The sequence below is a fragment of the Syngnathoides biaculeatus genome, chromosome 16 (genome assembly GCF_019802595.1).
Source record: "Syngnathoides biaculeatus isolate LvHL_M chromosome 16, ASM1980259v1, whole genome shotgun sequence".
In the NCBI taxonomy this organism is placed as follows: Eukaryota; Metazoa; Chordata; class Actinopteri; order Syngnathiformes; family Syngnathidae; genus Syngnathoides; species Syngnathoides biaculeatus.
Genome location: NC_084655.1, coordinates 9,155,128 through 9,176,340, shown reverse-complemented (window position 1 = coordinate 9,176,340; position 21,213 = coordinate 9,155,128). Strand labels below are relative to the sequence as shown.

Here is a 21,213-nt window from a genome sequence, read left to right as displayed (position 1 = left end):
TATAAATGAGTAACAATTGTGTTTTGGGGAGTGAAAATGCAAACTTACAAAAACATGAAAGGTATAATTTTGTGCAAATGATCACATTAGCACTTCTATCTTAAATGAGGGGGAGCTAATTTTAGAAAATGGAGGGTTGTTCTTACGCCTGAGAAGATCCCATTCAAAACTTACTGTGAATTGCAGGACACACTGCTGTTGTTTTTGTTTTTTTAACACTCTAGATGATTTTCCTGAAAATACTACATTTATTGTAATAACTAGAGACATATCCGCTCCATAACTTGAAATTCTCAGTCCAAATACTATACTGCATATGCGTTTGGACAAGGAGTTGTTTATCAAATTCATGATACTGCAGCATTATGTACAGTACATCATCTATTAATATTAATCTATTAATGCTTTTCTGCAGCTATTGGTGGTCACAGTTGTCATCGCTGAAATGTACAAACGTAAAGAAATAAAAGCTCGCATTTTTACTACTTTATTCTAAATGTATCCTTACGCCTAGAAGTTGAGTAAATGTTTAGTTGGAGTGAAATTTATGTTTATGTAACAAATTATGTTTCACTGCCTAACATTTCCAAAGGCAGAAAATCATTTAAAACCAAGTTAGCTTTTCCATAAATACTGTAAAGTTTTTTTTGTAAGCGAAAAGAAATTACCTTCAGTTCCAACTTTGCTAAATAAACATGTACTGCGTCGTTCAAACAAAAGAAAGAAAAAGGCTTCGAGCAAAATACGTTAATATTACATTGCTCAAGTCTACTTAACTCAATCCTAACGTCAGCCTACTGGTTGATGCTGACAAATCATTATATGTTGACATGTTCAGAGACGAGGCCCAAATAAAGCTGAATGCCACTCAAGCAACGGTTGACAACGAGTTATATTTGGAAGTTGTAAGAAGCCACAAATATTGATGTACTGTGGTTGACTTGTGTAGGGAGACTATTTGCTTGCAAACTACCCGTTCGTCCATTTCCTATACTACTATGCGGGGTTTGGGAGTTGCTGGAGCCTCACTCCAGCACACTTAGAAAGACAAGTGGAAGGGTACACCCTGAACTAATGACATATTAATCAATGAAGTGACAAGTAAGACACAGACAAAGATTCACATTCATATGTCTTCATACAGAAAAGCTATGGCTGACAAACATATGAACGTGCAACACTTCTGGAGGAGTTGGGCCAAAATTAATTTTTGCCCCATAGCGATAGCTGTCAAATCTTCATGCCTGAATGACAAAAGTTACTGCAATATTCTTGGCAACCTTTATGACATAAATGTTTCATGACATTGCAAAAAACAACAATATAGACACATTTGAAGGCACTGTGTATATAGATTACAGCCACTACAGTACAAAATGGTCTTTTCTTCCAAGTGGGGAAAGACACACCTAACCTCATTTGTAAGCATTCCCAATTTACTTCAGATAAAATTTAATTGGTGTCATGTTCACAGTCCCATTAATCTTCTATTCGTGCGTTTGGAAATTGGTGAGACTGCAGTGAAAACAGATGGATGCTTCATCAGTGGAAAGGGATACCCGAATACAGAAAACAGTGAGACAAATCTTGAGCTAAATTTGTTCACATGAATGCTTGATAGATGCTGTCTTGAGAAAAATTGATCTAGTATAAACTGGAATAGTTCTTCCAGTTGGAGTGAAAACAGCCCTTGGCACTTGTAGGCTTGGTTGGACTAACAAAATGCCGTCTTTTTGCCACCCCAAAGAGTTTTGACTCACTACTCTGTTGATGTCCAACAAATAAAATGGTGCATTTTACGTTGGCTATTGTGACAAAAGCTTAAAGCACCACTGTTATGCCTATAAACATTCTAAAATACATATTGTAATGAAAGATACATACAACATTATTCACTTCAATGTCTTGTAGTAGTTTCTTTCGGCTTGTCCTGTTAGAAATCGCCACAGCGTGACATCTCAGATGAATGCTCATATTTGTTTGGCACAGTTTTTACGTCGGATGCCCTTCCTGACGCAACCCCTCTTGGGGAGTAGAGGCCCCAGTGAGATGCAAACTCACGACCTCTGCTTTACCAAACTAATGCTCTAACCACTGAGCTATGGGGCCTCCAAGCTCATGTGGGTATGGGTTCGGGTGATACTTACTTTCACTATCCCAAATGTGCCTGAATGACTGAGCCCGAACAGTCGTCTGATGGTTCTTGTTCATTGCTGGAACGTGCTTTCCAGTTGATAACGTAAATAACAAACTATACGTTCGTATTTGTTTCTGTATTGTTTCATTTGCTTTGTTCGGCTTTGTGAGACATCCATAGTGAAATGCACGCGGATCGAAAATGAACACACGGAAGCGGAGCAAAAATGAACACGCGGAAGAACCATGAATGTTGTAGTTCAGTTTCAGACTGGCACGGATGTAGAAAAAGCAGAAAATTCCCCAAATTCTACACGCATGCGCACTAATCCCAAGGGGACTTTTCAGCACGGGGGAGCGCTCAGACAGTCACACTGGCAGCGATCCACAACGCCGTGCGGAGGCCATCCTTCCGCGGCTACTGCGTAGAAGCCATCCGATCCACACATCAACACATTTAGCTCCCCTGACTTACGTACACGGATCTTTTGTTATGTTATGAGACGATGACGTCCCCCCCCCAACTATTTTTTTTTACACACCTACCTGTCATTTGGAACCCACGAAGCTCTCATCCTTTGCACCTGTGCAATCCATTTTTCACAACAAACCGGGTCTTTTTCAAAAGTGTGAAGAGTAAATGCGTCCTTCCGAGTGTTCAAACAATATCCAGCAATACAACAAACCGTCATTTTGGCTAACACGAAGGAGCAAAGAGTTACCTTCCAGCAGGTAAAACCAGTATAAACAGACAAGCCAGCCTGAGTGCGCTGCTGCTGTTAGCGTCACTTCCTGCTTCTTCTCAAAAACAAATCCCTTGTGAGGATTTTCATGGCGGGAGTTACAAAAGTCCATATATGTCAAAATTATGTTTTGTGGTGGGGAAAAAAGGGATGGGTCCATTCCGGCTGCCTTTTTTTCATTAATAACATACTAAAAGTCATGCAATTCATGACACTTGACCTTTAAATAATCATTACCGCACAAACCATCCAGATAAAGTAGTCCCAAAGCATAGTTTTTAAAATCTTCAATGAATATCTTTTCCTTGTCCAACATTGGTACACTATAAGGATATGATTCCAAATTACCCACTCAAACACACTTCTAATGTTCTTAACAGTCCATTCCAGGAATCTACTCAATCTTTCATTTAAAAACAACTTTTCCCATTCCAATAGTTTGAATTAAATCTAAAATTTAAATCTGTTCAAGGGTCAAACTGTCACTAATCATAAAGCAAGGTTTGGAATGTGTAAATGTGTGTATCTCATTGCTTGATTCAGCTGTAGCCCATATGTAGATCGTGTGGGTCAATTGACTAACAGGCCTCTTTTGACAAGGCACTGCGCTTGTGGACATAAAGGTGTGGTCAACCAACCCACACATACACACTTTGACAGAGAACCTATCCCCCCTTTAACATATTTAGAAAAAACACAAAACTGGGACTTGCTTAATAAGGTGGAAAATTTACAGAATTTTTTTTTTCCCCCCATTTCTGTATCGCAGGTGAAGAGGAGGAGTTAGGGCCACCTCCGTCAGTCGATGAGGCAGCTGATGCATTGATGACCAGGCTGGGCTTTTTATTGGGAGAAAAGATCATCAATGAAGAACCGGGTTCACCTCACCATGCCCAAGTCGATGGACAGGTAACTACACACACAGGTCCGCATACAGTCTGTCAGCAAAACGGAGCCAAGAAAGGAGATATGAGCGAACCTACTAATAGTTCACTCGTCTGACTTGCATGCAGCCAACGTACATTCAGTTCCTACGGGGTGATGGTGTTCACCTGCGTCCAGAGGTCTTGAGAATTGACCTGTGACTGAATGGCAACCACTCCAATGTGTAGTCAGCTAGGATAGACTCCAGTTCCCCATGAGCCTGAACAAGACAAGCAGAATAGAAAATGGAAGAATGGATAGAAATTAATGGCTACAGTAAAGAAAATAAGTATTTGAACACCCTGCTATATTGCAATTTCTCCCACTTAGAAATCATGGAGGGGTCTGAAATTTTCATCATAAGTGCATGTCCACTGTGAGAGAGATAATCTAAAAAGAAAAATCCAGAAATCACAATGTATGATTTTTTAAAATGATTTGTTTTTGTGATACAACTGCAAATAAGTATTTGAACACCTGAGAAAACAAATGTTAATATTTGGTACAGTAGCCTTTGTTTGCAATTACAGAGGTCAAACGTTTCCTATAGTTGTTCACCAGGTTTGCACACACTGCAGGAGTGATTTTGGCCCACTCCTCCACACAGATCTCTCGATCAGACAGGTTTCTGGGCTGTCGCTGAGAAACATGGAGTTTCAACTCCCTCCAAAGATTTTCTGTTGGGCTTAGGTCTGGAGACTGGCTACCCCACGCCAGAACCTTGATATGCTTCTTACGGAGCCACTCCTTGGTGTTCCTGGCTATGTGCTTCGGGTCATTGTCATGTTGAAAAACCCAGCCACGACCCATCTTCAATGCTCTGACTGAGGGAAAGAGATTGTTCCCCAAAATCTCACAATACATGGCCGCGGTCATCCTCTCCTTAATACAATGCCGTCGTCCTGTTCCATGTGCAGAAAAACACCCCCAAAGCATGATGGTACTAATCCCATGCTTCACAGTAGGCATGGTGTTCTTGAGATGGAACTCATCATTCGTCTTCCTCCAAACACGGTTAGTTGAATTGTGACCAAAAAAGTTAAATTTTGGTCTCATCTGACCATAAAACTTTCTCCCAAGACTCCTTTGTATCATCCAAATGGTCATTTGCAAACTTAAGACAGGCCTTGACTTGTGCTGGTTTAAGCAGGGGAACCTTCCGTGCCATGGATGATTTCACACCATGACGTCTTTGTGTTTTACCAACAGTCACCTTAGAAATGGTGGTCCCATCTCTATTCAGGTCATTGACCAAGTCCTGTGGTGTAGTCCTGGGCTGATTCGTCACCTTTCTAAAGACTATTGAGACCCCACAAGATGATATCTTGCATGTTCCACTCCGATTGAGATTGACCGTCATGTTTAGCTTCTTCCATTTTCTAATGATTGCTCCAACAGTGGACCTTTTTTCACCAAGCTGCTTGGCAATTTCTCCGTAGCCCTTTCCAGCCGTGTGGCGTTGTACAATTTTGTCTCTGGTGTCTTTGGACTGCTCTTTGGTCTTGGCCATGCTACAAGTTTGAGTCTTACTGATTGTTTGGGGTGGACAGGTGTCTTTATCCAGCTAACGACCTCACACAGGTGCATCTGATTCAGGATAATACATGGAGTGGATGATGACTTTTAAAGGCGGGCTAGCATGTCTTTGAGGGTCAGAATTCTAGCTGATAGACAGGTGTTCAAATACTTATTTGCAGCTGAATAACACAACTGAATCGTTAAAAAAATCATACATTGTGATTTCTGGATATTTTTCTTTTTAGATTATCTCTCTCACAGTGGGCATGCACCTACGATGAAAATTTAAGACCCCTCCATGAGCAGCAACTCTATAAAAATGATGCCAAATAAATGTACATTGTTGTGTCTTAACTCCCGGTTCCTCCAACAGAGGATCTCGCCTTCCTCCAGCCTGGAGAGCAGCAATACTTCCCCCTCCTCCACATTACAGCCTCCTGCTGGAGTGGAGGGAAGCAACAACAACAAACCATCCATCCATGCCTCTGTCACCTCCCCCACGTCAACACTGGAGAGCAGGGATAGTGGAATCATAGGTATGCACGATACTATAGACTGATTTAAAGGTTATTTTATTCATTTATGAAAAAGCTCCATGGTTTTGGTGCATCTTATCAAGTTTGTTATACTAAATTAACCCTCACAGAGCCTCAAGTACTCTCTGGCAGCACTCTTTTCGTGTTACGTACACTAACAACAAAGACAAAAAAGTCCTTTATTGCCTGTATTTGTGAATCACTTTGTGTTGCTTTTTTTCAAGTAAAAGTGCCAAATAAATGAAATAATGCATAATTGTAGACATCCATGAAATTTAGAAGGAAAATTATAAAACTTTTTTTAAAAAGTTCAAAAAAAAAACATAAAATATCTTTCAGCTACATTGACCAGCTATTCCGCTGAATCAGCAGCAGAGCGCGACGACAGCGTCAAGCACACCAGCGGCGGTTATCAAGACAGCAGCCTCAAACTCTGGCGGCAGGCGGAGCGGCCAGTGGTGGCTTCGGCTTCCTCTTCCTGCATGATAGCTACAGGGAGCTCCAACGATGGCTTCCTCTACAAGGCTGAGGAGAATATGGTTTCCACATGCAGCCTTAATAAACTCCACCCAGATTGGGGACAAGACTCCAAGCACTTGTCTGGATCCACCCACTCCATCCCACTCTACCTTATGCCTCGGCCCAATTCCGTTGCTGGTAAGAAGCATGATGTGTGCGTCTTTGTATCAGGTCCTTACTGCCCTTCCTGTTAGGAAGGAAATTTCTCTCTTCAACTTTCGTGAGATCGAGAGACAGGAAAGTTGTAGAGCGTGTTTGGATTCACGGCACTGGTGATATGCAGTAAATATATACACTTTATCTTTTTCAATAAAATGTTGTGACTTCTTATGAAACCCTACACTACCCTCAATTTGCAATTCACAGAGGGGCACATCAGTTTACACATTCAATATATGAAGCCCATCAGGAGAACATTTTGAATCCGTAAATATCTCTTCTAAATTGTAAACTGACGTGGTTCAGAGGAAAAGAATCACATAGTGCCCACCACTTAGAAAAAGAGAGAAAAGGTGCTCATTTCAAAGAATTCTCACCTTAGTGGAGAGGATTTCTCTTAGATTCACATTGGAAATGTAAATGACAAATGCAGATAATAGCTAAATTTTTCAAAGGATCTTCCCTTTTTCTTTTTTCTCCAAATGCCACCTGAACATCATACATTATAAAAGGTGTTACTAGATCAGTTACAAAATGTAAAGAAATTTTTTTCTAAAAACATTTTAAAATGATCAAAACAAAATGAAATCTGGAAATACATGCTTTTTGTTGGCTGCACATCAAATTTTTTTAAAACTTGGGCACAAGAAGATATTAAGAAGTTTATTAATTATTGTTAATAAATTATTAATAAGTACAGCTCATACCTGTATTTAAAATCACAGTATTGAACTGTATGATCATCTGGACCACCTGCATGCTGTTGAGCTGCCATTACAGAGAGACTAGTTTAAAACCATAAAGTGTCCCTTCCCCTTTCTCCGTGGTCACTGACTCATGAACGCTCGAGAAGAGTGCTTGGGAAAGGAAGGAAGTAAGATGTATGACGTCTCACAGTACGCACGCACACACACACACACACACACACACAGGATATGAGGCAGAGTTTGCGCTAACATTCTCTGTGGTGTTGGTTGTGACCGGATTGGCTGTTTTCACACATTTTCGTGAGTTTTCGCTTACATCCAACATGTTTCCAGCATTTTGTGAGGACCATTATGTTTTCTTTCAATTAACGTGTGACTGCAAATTGTAAGCTAAGCTTAGGTTTACACATTCGTGAGACCTTGTTTGCAGGGATGTTGCTGTTGCTTTGCCTGGTACACGTGTTCTTGACGGTGTACACATAATGCCGTGAAGAACCGAGCAAATCCGTCACAGTGTGGTTATCATTTATTATCATCTGTGGTAGGGTGGAAAAAATACAGGCACTCCAAACTCTAACGCCAAACCCAATGCTAGTGGTTATGGATATTTAAAATACTGTACATTCAGCGTTTTATGCAAATCTTTTAACCGATGGAATGATTCCTTTGCTTTTCTGCAAGTATACTGCTGGGATACTATTAATGTTAGCAGAGTTTAAAGAGCACTGCATTACTGTGGCTCTATCAAAGCAAGTTTGCCTTTGTTCAGCCACTAGTTCTGCTCAACTTGAAGATCTGGCCTACCTGGATGAACAGCAAAGGACCGCCCCTTCCAGAGCATCCCTCAGAATGCCCAGACAGAATTCTGGAAATCGTAGTCAGCAAGAAAAGAGAGGTGAAAACATAAAACAAATGTGTTTGGACAATGTTACAAGTCGCATGAAAAAACAACTCTGTCTTCTCCTCTTTGCAGTTCAATTGTCTCCATATCTGAGCCTGAAGCCCCTCCACTTTGAAATTCCCGGACTGTTGTCCGATTGGAGGTTTACCGGAAGGGAGTGGCTCTTCCAGGAAGTTGACACCTGTCTCTCCAGCGATGACCCCTTAATCAATCGAGGGGTTGTGATTGTCGGAAACATGGGTTTTGGCAAGACGGCCATCCTTGCCCGCCTGGTGTCACTTAGTTGTCATGGGAACCAGATGTGGCCAACATCCACTGGCATCCAGACGCTGCCCAAATGTAAGCAGAAGTAAAACATTTTAATTAAATTGAATCTTTTCTATGACATCAGTAGGCTTTCAAAGTGTTCCAAACTTTCCACAGAGGTCTATTGGAATTTCAATAATCATGTCCAGAGTGAATCGTTTGTTGTCACAAAAACCTCATAAGGTGTCTTCATAATGTTTTAATTCACATTTTGTCAGTCGTCATTATGATGAAAATATAATTTAACCACAGCTGATGATAATACATTGAAAATGGCACCAATTAAACAGTATCAACAACAAATGCCATTTGATCACCTCTTTTCCACAAAGTAGAGACATTTAAGATGTTTAAGTTTGGTGGTTAGACTGGTTAAAACTGTAGCTTCTTGAGATCATGTAGGATTCATAGTCAGCCTAATCTGCAAAATAAAATAAGTGCTTGTGAACATGAAACAACATATGGGGGTGAGGTGCAACTTTTGGTAGGGGGGGTTGGAGGGGGATGATAAACTGCACAGAGCATCTGAGACAAGAGAGGGAGCTTGGTGTGGATTTTAGGCATAAGACCCCCAATGAGTTATTCCGCCCGCAAAAACAACCTCATACTCCAGACGGCTGAGTCATCATGCGGAACGAACTGAATCCGCCAGCTTTGCCACCAACAACACGAAAAACTGCCATAAAGCTATAAAGTGGAAAATAAAACACCAAAGCAGTGAGATATACAGTAAGTAGGTATTGTTAATTATCAGCCGTGGTTGCAAAGATTTTTTTGTGTGTGCGCCTAACATAAAGTGTACTTTTACTTTGTATTTCAGATGCAGAATCTTTCCCCCATGATTCACTGGGACGAGGAGGAGATGAAGGAGGAGGGGCAAGCTGTCCAGGGACTCCAGAGTTCAAGAGGAGACAGCAAGAGGCGATGCTGCGGCTTGCAGGACAGGTAGCAACTGTACTTTATAGAATATAAATCTGCTGTATCCATCCGTCCATTTTCTGAGCCGCTTATCCTCATGAGGGTCGCGGGAGTGTTGTAGCCTATCCCTGCTGTCATCAGGTAGGAGGCATTAGTGGACCCTAGTTATCTGCTGTATCATAAAAGAAAAAACATCTCTGCAAACACAATGATGACACTCAACTAAATTCTAAATAATTACTGAGAAAAACTTTTGAAATATATGGCAGCAGTTACGCAAAGCTGATATTAATAGCGCTCTGGTCTGTTTTGGACATTTTCGAACCATGACATGCTAACTTGCCTTTTGAGACTGCAGACACTTGAATCAGAGCAGCTGTCAACCATGACATTCAAGTCAAGACTCACTTTTTGTAGCATAACGTTCTTAAAACATTAATCTGATATATGGCTCGAGACCCATTCAATAACACGGAGGGGATACGATTTATGACCTGTGTTACTGACAGCTGACAGGGAATGACTTTTGGCAAGCTTTGGGCAAGGACTCACAGCATCTGCAGTATGTTGAGGAATGTCTGTTTGAACACCTATTTCTATGAAATGGAACATCCAGAAAGATAAACAAAATTAACACTTCTTCTACGTGGCTTGAATAACAACTGGCCGTACACTATGATCTCCTCTATAATTAGCTTACCCATGACAGAGCATATATGGTTCAATAATAAGTCAATGTGGAAGAAGAAGCTAATTTGCCCCGTGACTATTGATTAAGATCCAGGATCCCCATCTGTCTTTGCAGGTCGTTTCCTATCATTTCTGTCAGGCCGACAACTGTCACACGTGTCTGGTTCCGGAGTTCGTCCATAACATGGCGGCGATGTTAACCGAAGCCCCTCAGCTGTCAGCATATCGAGAGCTGCTGCATCGATCACCGCAGCTTCAGTGCTCGCTCAGTTTGCGATCCTGCATCCAAGACCCAAGCTCAGCCTTCCAGAAAGGAATTTTAGAACCACTGGATGCTCTTTACAAGGGTAAAATATGACTCCGCTACATGTTTTTTGTTCTCCAAATACAAGCAAATAAATTGTGTGATTCTACTTTGTTTTTCTCCAGAGAGGAGGTTGCATGTGGAGGGGCCAGGGATCATTTTACTGATTGATGGGCTAAATGAGGCAGAGTTCCATCGGCCAGACTATGGCGATACACTGACCTCCTTTTTGTCCCGAAACGTTCACAAATTTCCTTCATGGTTAAAGATCATTGCCACTGTGAGGACCAATCAACAGGTATGTTTGTACCTATGAGTAACATCCTCCAATTCTCCCTCAAAAAGTCTGTGACACTGATTACTTGACTGTCTGATTACACTACGCACGCATTATTCCACCTGACAAAACAACGAGCAAAAAGTTACAAAATTAGGGGCACCTCCAGGTTTTTTTTTGTTTTTTTTTTTTTTTTTTGGGGGGGGGGACAAAAAGGAAAAAAAAATGTGCTACATGCATATTTTTGGACAGGGAGTAGGAGTACAAGTAATTTTATGTAAAGTTCATCCAGCCACCTTTATAGACATGCTGCCTCTCCAATTCACCAATGTCACTATTAAATCTTTTTTTTTAATCCTCACTCAGGACATCACTCGCTCTTTGCCTTTTCACCGCATCTCTTTAGACAGGATGGAGGAAAACAGTGCCATAGACCAAGACCTCCAGGTATCACACTAATGACTTGACTGTGTATGTGTTTTCTATCTCTTTAGCTCCATATAGTGTTCAACCTAATGTCTTTTTTTATGTTGTTTTTTAGGGTTATCTGACGCAACGTATCCACAGCAGCCCTGAGATTCAGAGCAATGTGTCACTAAGCAATGGTCGCCTCGACAGCACAGCCCTGACCAAGCTGATAAGCCACCTGAAGACCCTAAGCAAAGGCTCATACCTCTACCTGAAACTGACCCTAGACTTGATAGAGGGAGGATACCTGGTCCTTAAGAGTTCCAGCTTTAAGGTGTAAAAGGAGTAGGGGAAAAGAAGATATGATAATGACAAATGAACCTTGCCTTATTTGTATTTATCATGTGACATACTGTACTATGTCCCCCTTGTTTCTTTGTTTCTTTAGGTAGTTCCTGTAAGCCTCGCAGAAGTCTACCTGCTGCAATTAAATATGCGGTTTCCCACGCAGTCATCTTTCCTCAGAGTTATACCGCTGCTAAATGTAACTGTGGCAACGCTGCACCCGTTGACTGACCAACAGGTACACACAATCAATAGCTGGAATTGCACTTTATTCATGCCACGATGGAAATACAAACTGGGTAAAATGCACATTTGTTAAGACATAGTCAAATGCTAAGGTATCATGTGTTTTACAAACACTGAGAAAACAACAATTGACTCACTCACATAATGCACTCTATTTTTCTGACTACCACAAATCCAGGATTACGCCTGGCGTAACTCAGCAAGGAGGTGCGCTACACCCTGTTTTGGTAATGTTGTGGACTGCCCTACCACTAGCGCATTTAATATTAGATTTCTGCACTGGTATATGAGCATCACCACAGCATGACTTCATTTCTGACCAATGAAATTGGTATATTTCATTACCATTAAAGCGACATTTGTCTCGAATGGAGACATATGTATATGCCGAAGAGGACACCACATATGTCCATGCAGACCTCAGAAACCATGTCTGTGTCCCAAAATCACGTTGGACTTGCAGCACTAAAGGTTACAAGCAATCTGAGTAGGCGTACTTTGAGAGCAGCTTTCAGTCACCAAACTGTCTCATGCGCAGAGCAGATTTCAGAGGACACAAGCTCGTCGTGTCGTAGGGCCATCTTCCCACAGCCCAGGCAATCAAATTGGCAAACATTCCAGCAAGCCTTGCAGTTGCAAAAAAGTCAAGATCAGCCACCATTTTCACTTTGGTGTATGTTGTGCAGGCTACATAAACAATGCCCAAAGTCTTGTTTTTTCTTCATTTTTTTCATTGGACAAAACCTTTCCAAAAACTGCATTTAACTGAACAGTAACAGCCGTGACACATCGTTTTTCATTCCTTAAGCGGTGCAAATGTTTGTTGTTTACAAATGACTATAATGATGATTTTCTTTATACAATGAACCATTTTTAGTCTGAATAGTACACAAAGAATATAGTATGTATATATATATATAGAGAGAGAGAGAGAGAGAGAGAGGAGAGAGAGAGAGAGAGAGAGAGAGAGAGAGAGAGAGAGAGAGAGGAGAGAGAGAGAGAGAGAGAGGAGAGAGAGAGAGAGAGAGAGAGAGAGAGAGAGAGAGAGAGAGAGAGAGAGAGAGAGAGAGAGAGAGAGAGAGAATAATATAATATTCATCTTTTTCTTCAGCTTTTTGAGGCCATAAATGCCGGCACTCTGACTGGTGGGGCAATGCAGTGGGTCGAGTTCATGCAGCGCCTGGAGCAGCTGTTTCCTTTCCTGATGCAGCGGACTGACGGCAGTAGAATGCTGAACCACACCTCATTCAGAGAATGGCTGGTGTGGAGGGAGGAAGGGCAGGACGACAGGTTTCTCTGTGACCCCAGGTACATTGCTAAGCATCCACATGGACAGACCAATAAACAACTGAATCTCAGCATCTCCTGAGTGCGTTCGTACCGTTACATGAAACTGTTCCCTATGTAACTAGATCACCAAAATGATGTAGAATGTTGCTTGTTTTTCTTTAGGAGCGGTCACACACTGCTGGCTTTCTGGCTCTGCAGACAGGGAGGAAAGTTGAACCGACAGCAGACACTTGAGCTGGGGCATCACATCCTAAAGGCTCACATCTACAAGGTAAGCTCACATATTCGTCAGTAGCCTGTTGCAAACATGTCTTATTGATGATCTTTTAGCCGGTAAGGAAACCTTTTCAACAATCCATATTTTAATAAACTATGGGAACTGTGGTGACATTCTGTTATCACTGGGTATGTTTTCACTATTTTTGGATAGTAGAAAATTAGGAGTAAAGTAACCGAGATGCGGTTGCAAATTTGCTAAAACTGATATTACATTTCTTCAAACTAAATATTGAAGTGGTTCCCACGTCATCACTGTCCCCATGTGGCTGTTTATCATCAGTACTTGTGTGTTAAATTTATCTTAATGTTTGGCATTTTCATTCATTTTCAGGGCTTAAGCAAGAAACTTGGGATTTCTTCCTCAATTCTGCAAGGCCTGTGGCTGTCTTACAGTACAGAGAACTTAAACCATGCTCTCTCATCACTGCGGAACCTCTACACCCCCAACATCAAGGTAACGTACGTTGCTTCTGTATAACAGTGTTTCCCGAATTGGGTGTCAAACCCAAGGCTTAGGGCCTAGATCTGGCCCAACACATACAGTACAATAATATTAAATGCCGCACTTGAGCAAATACAATTTGTCTGATTCATTTTTCTTGGCAGCTTTTGCAGAAAACATGTACTGAAATTAGATTTTTTAAGTACTTCAACTTGTTTATAAGCATTTATTTTCACCAAATTCCTTATTTAAACATAAATTAAACATTAATTGCACATATAAATATGTGAATGTCCATTTATAATTCGGCACATGGGTTTCCCATGACTCAATGACATGACTCCCTTGATACAGAATATCCAAATACAACATCCGACAATGTCTAGCTGCAGCAATAGCACAAGGAACTAAAAGTTTGTGGTTCAAATCCCACTGTAGATGAAAGGAAAATTGTAACTAGCTGTTTGAGAGTGCATGAGGACTCACTTTTGTGCCTGCATGTGTGTATTGTGCAACAAAATGTCCAGCAACGTATCTTGAATTTCCCCCTTGAGGTAATATGCTAATAACAAAGATTAAGTACAATTAGTATTTAAAATTCAAAATGTGTTATTGGTGTCTGCCCCTGCTTGAAAAATGATAAGGGATCTGTTGTCTTTTCTGTATATAGTATACCTAAACCAAGCCGCTTTAACTTGGCTCCCTTCCTGTGCAGGTGAGCAGGTTGCTGATTATGAGTGGGGCTGATGTGGATTATCGGAGCGGTGTCCTGAACAACGCACCCCTGCTATGTGTCCACGCTCATTTGGGCCACGGTGATGCTGTAGCCCTTTTACTTGACCATGGAGCTCAGGTATTAAAACGAGAAAATTGTAACACTGAAGTGACAGGGAAGTTTAAATCTTGTAACAATTTGTTAAGGTGGATATTCAGTCACAGGATGGATTGACTGCACTGGGATTTGCAGCTTCTGCTGGACATCTGGATGTTATAACCCTGCTTAGTCAGCACAAAGCAAAGGTAATGCCCACCAGTTTTCTCTCAACCAGCAAAATCTCGCAGGTTGGAATTTTAACACAATGAGAACGTGTGGGTGTGTGTGTAAGAAGAGATTTTGGAATTACTTTTAGCTGTATAATTGACAATGTATGGAACAAACTGTAGCATTTCAAAACATACAGGGACCTTCAGTTCATTCCAGGGATTATGTTCCAGATCCAACTGCAATAGGTTAAAATATATGCTATGGAAAGGTGCTATAAAAGTGTTGTTTTACCATACCCACACCCTTGAAACATTAAAACTTGGGAAAACACACTTTCAAGTGTTCCTTCGCACCTGTTCTCAATCTCTTACTGTCAAAAAGTGGGAGACGATCATATAACACCACTTAAAGAAAGCAAAAGAAGACTCGCTTGCACAATTTTCCAAATAAAAAGCTATGCATGCTTTCTTAAAACTGTTTCTCTCCCAGTTGAAGTTTACTGTAAAACTGACACGTAAAATCAACAAACATTGATACTTAACTACCAAAATGTTCCACCAAATGGTCCATGTAATTCAGTTTAACAAATGTCCACTAGCCAAATGCAAAATGTGGTACTGTTTATTCTACTAAAGGACCATGCTGTCGTTCTTGCTGTTAATTATGCTGCATATTTCCCAGTAGATCGCAAAAACTCCACATGTCTGCGTATGCTCAGGTTGGTCACGTTGACACCTCCGGTCGGTGTGTTGGCGTGCATGCAGCTCAGCGGGGCCACCTTCACGTGCTCCGTTTCCTTCTCAAGCACGCTGACTGGAGTTGCACTTCCTGCTGTGGCCAGAGGGCCGTGAGCAGGAGCCAGGCGCTGCAGCAAGCGCTGACTGCAGCAGCCAGCATGGGCCACGCAGAGGTACACGGAGTCACATGTTTCTCCATGTTCTATATGGCACCGTTGACCCAAAGTAGGGGAGCCAATGTGCGAGAACTTTGGCTCTCAAAGCCTTTTACACCAACTATCAAGATCTCCAGGTACCACCAATGTACGAGTGTGATCAAGATATACCTGTTAAGTAGTCCAGTAGGTCTAAGTGTTCATCTAAGTGAGTTGGTAGTGAAACGTATCTGGTCTCATGGGTGTTTGTGTAGTTATAATTTTTAAGCAACAGCTTGAGTTCTGTCACAAAGTGCTCACATGACTAACAGTTACCTTGCGCCATCTCATGAAACTTATATCTAGCAAATATGGGGTTTGCTTTCGGAGTGAGGTAATTGTAGAATTTTTCGTAATAAGTTTTAACTTAACTTATCTTCGTCTCTGGTCAGTGTCCACATATCCCATTGTTTTTCGCCGATCCACAGCACTTTTCCTCTTCAGCTCTGTTTTTAAGCAGTGCTATGAACATGAGTTTGGCCTTTTTTCTTGAATCTCGGCCACACATCTGGTAAATTGGGCGAGTTGGAACACCAAACACCTCCCATTCATCTTTGTTCGTTTTTTTCCCCCCCGTGAGTTTTTTTCTTTCCCGTGAGTCTGTAGTTATGCTTCCGTCACTCTGACACCATGTTATATTGCTGTCGTGTATTTCGCTTCCCAACCTCTATATCTGACTTCCTTATCGTCCTGTCTCGTCGCTGACATCGACACAATGCTCTCAGTTTCCCACGTGGCTTCTTTCTTTCTTTATTCCTCACGCCAGCTCAAGTGCCTCAATTACTTCTGGTTACAATGTTTGTTTGTCAAAGGACTTTCAAGACGAAAGATCAAACGATAACCGTAGCCAAAACATTACAGTAAACATTTATCGCTTCCTAGCCATGATACGTAGACACGATCTTGCCATCCAAAACAAAAAAACACGTGGCTGGCGTGACGTCAGTGAAAAGTATCGATTGAAGGGCACAAACAACAGTCACACTCACAATCACACCTGGGGGGCAATTTAGAGTCTCCAATCAATGTATGTTTTTGGGATGTGGGAGGAAATCATAGTGCCTAGAGAAAAACCACACAGGCATGAGGAGAACATTCAAACTCCATACAGGTGGGGCTGCATTTGAACCCTGTCCTCAAAACTGAGGCTGACACTCTAACCAGTTTCTCCACCATGCCGCCAGGTTTTATTACTTCTAAGCATATTTCTTATTGTAAATCACTATAATTACGCGCAGTTTGAATCTTAACATTCTGCTTAAATATAGGAAAATTAACAATAAATGTTAATTAAAAATTAATAAACATTAACAGGACTGAATGGTGGATGTTTTTGCCAAAAATGCCACGTTGGGTTGTAAATTACGTTTGATAGTAATGGTTTCACATGAATTCATTGCAACTACTACATATTGCGACCTGGTGTCTTCCTCTAGCCTGCTACGAATTTGATGTAGGTCAAGTCATATTTTCTGACTGGTTTATGCCATTTTTTGCTGCTAGTAGACGCTCCACTGGCGATGTCGAAGTAGTCCTGCAGTCAGGCAAGCTGCTACCTGACACTGTTAGCTCCTGCTCACAGCTCGAGTGTCATACTCTTCAGTTTTCTCTTCAGTTTTCCTGCTGAAAACATTTTCCTGATCCAAACTTTTCTTTGCATGTAGATCTCTTTGTTTTCAAATGCCTTTAATCATGTAAAGCACATTGAGTTACCTTGTGTATGAAATGCACCATACAAATAAATTTGCTTTGCTTTGCTAAGCCAATTTTACCGTAATTTGAATAACACTGTATGTTCAGTAGAATAAACATCATCTGTATATTTTGTGTGCAGATTGTATCTTATCTGCTGGATCATCCAGAGGAAGATAATAAGGAGGAGGAAAGACCCGAGGTCAACACACCTGACAGTCTTTGGGGAGAGACAGGTATCAAAGAAACTGGACAATACAATACACAAAAAATACTGACTTGTGTTACTTATAATGTGATATTGTTTGTGATAGTCTGTAAAATTAAAACAAACTATATATTAATGATGTTACTGAAAAACAAAATTAACCAATTCTTACAAATCTATCAAAACTTAAACTTGGCCATTTTAAAAGAGTGATCTTGTCATCATCAGACCTGGTTCTACCAGGAAGTAGAATTTAGTTCAACAATAATCAGGATAAGCGGTGGTGATAAATGGAAAAATATATATAGATTAGGGTAGGTGTGATTCTGAGTGTAAATGGTTGTTTGTTTCTATTTACCGTGGGATTGGCAACCAGTTCAGGGCGTACTCCGTCTCCTGCCCGAAGATAGCTGGGATAGACTCCTGTTGGGATAAGTGTCTCAGCTAATGGCTAATGAATGGATTAGAAGTTTACCAAAGGAATTTAAGGACTTTGTAAGTGTTAAACTTCTACAGTGGTACCAGTAATTACAAACGTCTCTAATAACAAAAAATTCAGGTTACAAAATGCCTCCTAAGAAAAATATTGTCTCAAGTTACGAAGAAAAATTCAGGATTCAATAGGCAAAAATAGGCACTGCCCCCAAATTCCATTGAACGCAAACATCCTGTATCTTGGTTTGAAAGTGGCACGATAGAGCTGCTCTCCCATTGGTTATCGCCGTCACATCTTCCTGCCATCCCATTGGCTAGGAGGGAGGTCAATCTTTACCTGTGATGCTTTCGTTTCCCTTGGCCACTCAAGCGTCACCGAATCACACTCTAGTGCTTTCACACGGTGCCACACGGTAGCGTACATTGGTAAAGTACCTTTTTTGTGAGTTTTTTGTTTGTTTATTGCAAGTTTATTCATCTTTTCTCACCATGGGCCCCAAGAAACTGTAGTGAAATTAAGTTGTGTGTGCGCGTACGTTTGTACGTACGTTTTCTCAGCCGTCAAACGTTTGCCACCTCTTCCCACAATGCCTTTTGCTTGTCACTCACCCTTGTCTTCACATACTCGCCCAACTCCAAAGGTAAATGAACCCAATTTTTCTAAAGAAAAAATTCACGTTACAAAACGACATACGGGCAAATTAATTTTGTAAGTAGAGGTACCACTGTATATTTTTTATAAAGATTTGATGAAATTTAAATTTCATTCTTTCAACAAGTTGTTTTGAAAGTTTCCTGTTAATCCCATATACTGTATTTACATTAATTCCTGGTAAATTTCCAACCTACTGTTACTCCTACTTACTCACAACTTTAACTTTAATTCGATCGATGTCATCTGATTTGAATGTTTCCATAGTGATTCTCTATCATATTCTTTTTCACCATCTTGTCTGATTAGCTCTGACAGCAGCAGCGGGAGGTGGCAGGTTGGCTGTCTGCAAACTATTGTTGGATCAAGGTGCTGTTCTGGAGCAAGGCAGCAAGCGAAATGTCTTACCGCTGTTCAGTGCAGTCAGACGGGGCCATTGGCAGGTCCAGTAGAAGTAGCACAACACCTAAATCCCACACAAACACACACAGACGAGTGTGGAAGTAATTTGGTTTTTCCTCCTCTTTATCTGTCTCCCCTCTGTGTGTCTGAGTCAGGTGGTGGAGTTGTTGTTGAATCACGGGGCCCAGGTCAACACGGTGGACCAGCAGGGCCGGACTGCTTTGATGACAGCGGCCTCGGAGGGTCACATGACCACCGCCAAATTGCTGCTGGATCATGGTAAAGAAAAAGTTACCTCACCATTAAGTAGAGTCAAAGAACAATGGACTCATGCCAAACATCTGTATATGTGCTTTATTTATTTATTTTGCCTCTTCCAAAGAATCCATCTTTTTTTTAACACAGGCTGTCCTTTAAAGTAGAGTAAAAATGTTGTAGAATCAAGTCATATTCATGCGACGGCGCTTTTGTTGTAATGCTGAATTACAGCCTAGGGGGCAACAGAGGTTCCATACTACTGGAGCAGCAACACATAGAATATTCAACAGTACTCACTGGCATATATTTTCTCTGCTCATATAAACTACTTTACCGGAGCTTGGTATTGTAGACCTTCTGTCTCCTATTCTCACTTTTTAACTACACTGCATCTCTTCCAGTAGACCTCAGTGCTTCCCAGCATGTTGTAAGCAAAACGTAGTACTACACTGAAGGCACACAACTCTGAATGTGAATTTACCTGTATACTGTAAAAACACATGCAAAAAAGAAATGGCTTGAAAAGCAGCAATATAGCAGGGATGGGAACAATGAAATGGAGTACAGCCAGGGAAGACTATATTACTGATGAACTGGATTCATTTGCACTGGCATCACAATGTGTGGTGTGATGTTTTCAGGTGCATCTCTGGATCAGGCTGACCGGGAAGGCTTAACAGCACTGAGCTGGGCATGTCTGAAAGGCCAGCTCCCATTGGTCCAAGAGCTGGTGGCGAGAGGTGCAGCCACAACACATACTGACCGCAGTGGGCGGACACCTTTGGATCTGGCTGCGTTCCGCGGGGATCCTGAAGTTGTCAGTGAAATATACATATAGATACTATTTTTTAAAATATCTTTATATATCATTATTTAATTGTGTATGGGGGGGATATTTGTGTTACCTATATCAGGTGAAGCACCTGGTGGACCACGGTGCATCAGTGGAACATGTCGATTCCAGTGGGATGCGACCACTGGATCGAGCGGTTGGGTGCAGAAACACTTCGACCGTCATCGCTCTGCTCAAAAAGGGAGCCAAAATAGGTAAGAGTCAAATGTGTATATCTATATTTTTTATTTGATTTATTTCTTTCAATTCAAATATAATCCCAATGTTTACAAGATGAGAGTCCATTTAGCAGATCTGTCTATGTGTGTGTTGTATATACACAGGACCAGCAACTTGGGCCATGGCTACATCCAAGCCAGACATTTTAATGGTTCTTATCAGTAAATTGGTCCAAGAAGGTGACAAACTGTACAAGGTAATGCTTCAACCTGATGAAACACAAGTGTGTTTGAAGTAAAAGATGAAATACTTTGAAAATATGTGTGTTTGTAGCAAGGTAATGTGAGGGAAGCAGCTAGTTCCTATCAGTCTGCACTTCAGAAGTTTCCAGCCGATGAGTTGAAGACATTCAGACAGCTGAGAGTGTGTGTGCTCCTCAATCTGTCACGCTGTCGCCGCAAGATGAATGTGAGTTGCACTCTCTGGTCTACAGTCACACTCTTGCAATGCCTCCTCGCCTTCTCGTTTGATTTCAACTGACGCCGTGATCGCAAGCGTGGATTTTCGCCCGCAGGATTTCGGTCTTGCCGAGGAGTTTGCTACCAAGGCTTTGGAGCTGAAAGCCAAATCTTATGAGGCCTTCTACGCCAGAGCACGTGCCAAACGCAGTCGCAGGTAACCATAACCCCTTGAGTTTTATAGAAGTTGTTCCCATATAATTCATGCAACAATCCCTGAAAATTACATGACACAAATTGATTCCATCTTATACAGCTTCAAACAACTGTTTGAGAAATAATAGCAGTATATTTAAAAAGGAGTGAAGGACAAAATAGCTTATCCTGAAGCCACACTAAGAAATGAGGAGGAACTGTAAAATCTAGGTCACTAGTTCTGGACTGCAGTACGAATTCAGATTTGCCAGAAATTGGACGATTCCATCCAACACGGATGTGAAGCAGCCTTAACAACTGGTTATTACCATAGAGG

At 41.3% G+C, this 21,213-nt stretch overlaps 1 protein-coding gene and 1 long non-coding RNA gene across 3 annotated transcripts in view; one reads left to right on the top strand and one right to left on the bottom strand.

The window, feature by feature from the left end:
• The window catches only part of tanc2a (tetratricopeptide repeat, ankyrin repeat and coiled-coil containing 2a), a 29,406-nt gene that overhangs the window by 3,121 nt on the left and 5,072 nt on the right, over window positions 1-21,213 (top strand). The window contains exons 2-26 of one of the 2 annotated variants that reach the window (XM_061845811.1): window positions 3,649-3,788; window positions 5,695-5,857; window positions 6,197-6,514; window positions 8,012-8,137; window positions 8,216-8,482; window positions 9,270-9,394; window positions 10,173-10,404; window positions 10,487-10,659; window positions 11,005-11,085; window positions 11,180-11,380; window positions 11,495-11,629; window positions 12,749-12,945; window positions 13,090-13,198; window positions 13,538-13,660; window positions 14,364-14,501; window positions 14,570-14,668; window positions 15,352-15,543; window positions 17,399-17,492; window positions 18,861-18,994; window positions 19,109-19,232; window positions 19,853-20,028; window positions 20,126-20,258; window positions 20,388-20,479; window positions 20,557-20,691; window positions 20,798-20,898. In XM_061845811.1, coding sequence (XP_061701795.1) covers window positions 3,649-3,788; window positions 5,695-5,857; window positions 6,197-6,514; window positions 8,012-8,137; window positions 8,216-8,482; window positions 9,270-9,394; window positions 10,173-10,404; window positions 10,487-10,659; window positions 11,005-11,085; window positions 11,180-11,380; window positions 11,495-11,629; window positions 12,749-12,945; window positions 13,090-13,198; window positions 13,538-13,660; window positions 14,364-14,501; window positions 14,570-14,668; window positions 15,352-15,543; window positions 17,399-17,492; window positions 18,861-18,994; window positions 19,109-19,232; window positions 19,853-20,028; window positions 20,126-20,258; window positions 20,388-20,479; window positions 20,557-20,691; window positions 20,798-20,898 — 3,808 coding nt within the window. Of the gene's footprint in view, window positions 1-3,648; window positions 3,789-5,694; window positions 5,858-6,196; window positions 6,515-8,011; window positions 8,483-9,269; window positions 9,395-10,172; window positions 10,405-10,486; window positions 10,660-11,004; window positions 11,086-11,179; window positions 11,381-11,494; window positions 11,630-12,748; window positions 12,946-13,089; window positions 13,199-13,537; window positions 13,661-14,363; window positions 14,502-14,569; window positions 14,669-15,351; window positions 15,544-17,398; window positions 17,493-18,860; window positions 18,995-19,108; window positions 19,233-19,852; window positions 20,029-20,125; window positions 20,259-20,387; window positions 20,480-20,556; window positions 20,692-20,797; window positions 20,899-21,213 lie in introns of both variants that reach the window. The other variant, XM_061845810.1, reaches the window with a different exon arrangement.
• Window positions 3,699-7,371, bottom strand: LOC133514267 (uncharacterized). Its single transcript, XR_009798758.1, has 3 exons — window positions 7,243-7,371; window positions 3,902-4,023; window positions 3,699-3,817 (listed from the first exon to the last, which is right to left on the bottom strand). It is a non-coding gene; the product is annotated as an uncharacterized LOC133514267 (long non-coding RNA).